At 37.2% G+C, this 3707-nt stretch overlaps 1 protein-coding gene across 15 annotated transcripts in view; it reads right to left on the reverse strand.

Annotated features, from left to right (window-relative positions):
* Positions 1-1645: 1645 nt before the first annotated feature.
* MEIS2 (Meis homeobox 2) overlaps positions 1646-3707 on the reverse strand; it is a 182098-nt gene continuing 180036 nt past the window's right edge. For 8 of the 15 annotated variants that reach the window (XM_034768948.1, XM_034768947.1, XM_034768946.1 and 5 more), the window contains one exon: positions 1646-3089. In XM_034768948.1, the coding sequence (XP_034624839.1) occupies positions 2803-3089 (287 nt within the window). In that variant the 3' untranslated portion in view covers positions 1646-2802. The remainder of the gene's footprint in view (positions 3090-3707) is intronic. The other 7 variants (XM_034768955.1, XM_034768953.1, XM_034768952.1 and 4 more) reach the window with 1 other exon arrangement.

Genomic DNA, 3707 nt, shown 5'->3' on the forward strand with positions numbered 1-3707 from the left:
GCAATTTTATTCAGACTACAGTATTTCCTTTCACACTATATCGCTGTCAAAACACTATTCCCGTGGTTTTTTTTTTTAAGGTTTGACAGCTGAGCATTTCTTAAATACATCCAAATCGGAACCCTCCATACTAAATAGCAAACCTCAGATTGGAGCAATCTGTTTACATTGGATTCCAGCAACACTGCTCCCGCAGATTACAGCCCAGCGAGAAAATACACCAGCATTACAAATATTTAACTCATTACAAAAATAACAGTCTACTAGGGAAAAGAACCAGCTCGTTGATTTTATATATATATATATATATATTCCTCCTCAAATCGGAGGGGAAAATGACACCAAATCGGATACAATAAGTAGCTTCGTTTTGTGATGCACAGACAACTCCTCTTTGATTCTTATTCTTGTTATTTCTCTCATCAAAATAATCAAAGACTTTGAAATCGGGAGGACAGGATGCGCGTTTCATACAGGAATTAAGGATCGGGGCTTTTTTAATCAGACCAGAAAGAATGAAAGCCAAATGTGGAATCTCCCATCCTCTACATTTCAGAGAATGCCTGCTACAAAGCAGGACCGATTGCTAAATTAACCCTCCCGCCCATTCCACTTGCATCCTTCCTTCCTTTTGCCAGCAGCGTGGGTCCATTTACTCAGTTCAGAAATTAAACATTAACGGGGAAGTTAAGACTTTTTCAACATTCCAAAGGTAAAAGTTGTCAGTCAGTTTTTAATAATACACGGGGGGAGGAGGGTTAAAAATTACAAATATTTAAACCAGTGACAGTTGTTTCCTAGAAAGTAAAGATAATTAAGGTATTTTTATTCTCCGAAATAGCAATCAATAAGAAACCCAAATCTTTCCCCGCTTCTTGGAACACGATTCTGTTACCACTGAAGTCATGAGAAAATTCCCACTCACTGCAGAGGAAGAAGGTCCAATTTCTGGCAGTAATGGCTTAGAGTTAGAACATAGCATGCGTTCCTTCAATTTAGTAGTTTCAGAGCACAAGATATCTGTATTATTTTGGTTAAAACAAATCCTCCTCCCCTCAATGGACCTGGATCATCTAATTACATTTGAAAAGTTAAATTTACATTTTCCCAATTCATCCACCTGATCGTTTTTGCTTTTGTGACATAAAGTAATAAAACTGTTTCCAGGGCCTGATTCTGCACTCCTTATGGAAGCAAAGCTCCCATTAAAGTCAATGGTTGCTTAAAACTTCTCAATCCAGCCCTGTGTTACAAATATTCTTTAATTATTCCCACTTTAAACACACTGTAGTTATGCAGGGTGTGTGTGTACATACAGCTATTCTAAAGCCATCTCTCTCGCTATATATATTATCTATAGCTATATCAATAAAGCTAAATATAGAGATTAGACATAGCTACATAAAGTATAATCTGATGAGACTACATTTGAATTTTTTGACCTGGTGTCTGTGCATGTGTCTGTTCAGCAGAAATGTACAAATTCAGATGTTGTCTCATCAGACTATGCTATGCGTGCTGTGGTGTCTGGTCTCTGATTTTACCAGCCGTTCTTCTAAATCATTAGTAAGAAATCCATCTTAGACATTTTTGCCCAGCAAATGCCATCTTTCCCAATCATGATTAAAAACTCAAAAGCCTAACAAAAAATCAAAAATGAAATATTTATTACCGCATTTTGTGACTTAACACCTTTTTTTTAAACATAACGTCACAGTCCTCATACAAGTATTTTAATGTAAATTTTGACAAAGCTTAAAGGTAACAGCATTTTCTTCTAGTGAGGAACACGTGCTGAGAAAGGAAGAATTCATGGACATACAATACCAATTCCACAGCAGATCTGATACTAGCAAAACATTCTTTTTTTTTTCTTTTTCAATTGAGGTAAACACATAGAATATCTAACATGAAACAATTAATAGACCGAACTCTGTACGAAGTTTGTTACAGTATTCTCTTGCTTTTTTCCCAAGCTTTGAGTTCATGATAAAGTTCTAGGTTTGGTGCAAAGACCATTAGTAACTTCTTTCATTGAGGAAAGCTGCCCAACTTTTAGTTTTGTTTTGTCCAAAGCCAAGGCTCAGAACTACTGGAAGAAGCTCCTGCTCTGTCTTTTAAATCTTCACCTGCAAGCTCTTTGAAGAAGAGTCCAAAAAATGGGTTTTTGAAGCACAAACTATAAAGATCTGTTTGAAACTAAAGGACACATTTATGAAGGAACAAAACCAGGGGATGGCAAGGCCTTCTTGGAACTGTCTTCTGAGTGATGAGAGACCCAGCAAGACTTTTCATCTTCATCTCCAGGGTAATTCTTTTTTCACTGGCCAAAACTGGTCTGAAATATACTGTAGTCTTTCATGGATAGTGACTTTACTGGTGAACCAAAACAGTCATTCTTTTGGGAACAACACACATAGTGTGGAAAACAAGGAATTTTTTTTTCTTCTAAAACTATTTGAGGCAACATAACGGAGTGATCAACAGAAATGTACAAGTTAACTTAGTTCCTATGTTTATACTACAGTAGTTATAACTCTTGGAGTCTTTTTTGTTTGTTTTTTGTTTTTTCCCCTCAGAGGATCTGTACATGGACATAATTGTTTCAGTGAGCCCATGATTTCACATTTCTGTTCTTTTTTCATTGGTCCTCTGTTGTTGATGAAAAATGACAAAAGTAAAAAATAATCACAGCTGTCTGGAATTTCGTTTTAAGTGTCAATATCTGGTCAAAGTTCAAAAGTCTTAAAATAGGTTTGATTTTTTGTTTGTTTTTGTTTTTTTCCCTTGAGTTCCCTTATACTATTGGGCATGAATGTCCATAACCTGTCCACCAACACTGGGGTCTACAGAATTTAACATTGTGGGGCTCTGTGCTGACATGGTCATTCCAGGGTGGGTAGGGGGTCCGCCGTGCATCATCATGGCTGGGTGATGGGGGTGACTTGACAAATATGAATGGATTTGGGGTCCATGTCTTAACTGAGTAGGGTGTGGGGTCATCTGGGGAGGAGTGTAACTTGGCTGTGCCATACTCATACCCATAGGACCACCCTGAGAAACGCAGTCCCCTGGCATGCCTTGCAAACCTAGACAAAGAGGGTAAAAAAAATCAGGTTAGGTTCCTAAACATTTTTACAATTTACCCATCTAAAACGAACAAGAAAAACAACAGACACTGAAAATCTTCCATCTAAATTTAGCTGCAGATTCTTGCCAATGTTTGCAGACATTCAAATTCTAGTTTGAATTTAATTTGATCATTCAGCAGGATAATGCACATAACAGAACTAAATATTGAGCACAACTGAGTGTCACAAAACGTAAGCGTACTTTAAAAAGCCTAGTGGGTGAATTTCTATGATAAATTCCAGGAGGATGCATACTGTTAAGTAAAGACATGTCAATTGAATATAAATATCTGATTTGTTTGGTTTTGCTATTTTAAAAATATAAAGGCTATCCCGTGTCCTGTTTCTGCACAAGGAGTATCAATGCAAGTTCTGCACACAGATCAATGGATCCAACTGCATAAATGAACAAAACAGAAACCAACAAAAGGCTCAACTTTGAAAGGTGCTGAGTGACTCCTGAGATATGCCGAGTGCCTTCAACACTCAGTGAAGTCAATGGAGATGAAGCTACTCGGTACCTCAAAGTCTTAGGGCTCAAAGTACATGTCATATTGTTCCACTAGAATAAATCTT

The sequence above is a fragment of the Trachemys scripta genome, chromosome 4 (genome assembly GCF_013100865.1).
Source record: "Trachemys scripta elegans isolate TJP31775 chromosome 4, CAS_Tse_1.0, whole genome shotgun sequence".
In the NCBI taxonomy this organism is placed as follows: domain Eukaryota; kingdom Metazoa; phylum Chordata; order Testudines; family Emydidae; genus Trachemys; species Trachemys scripta.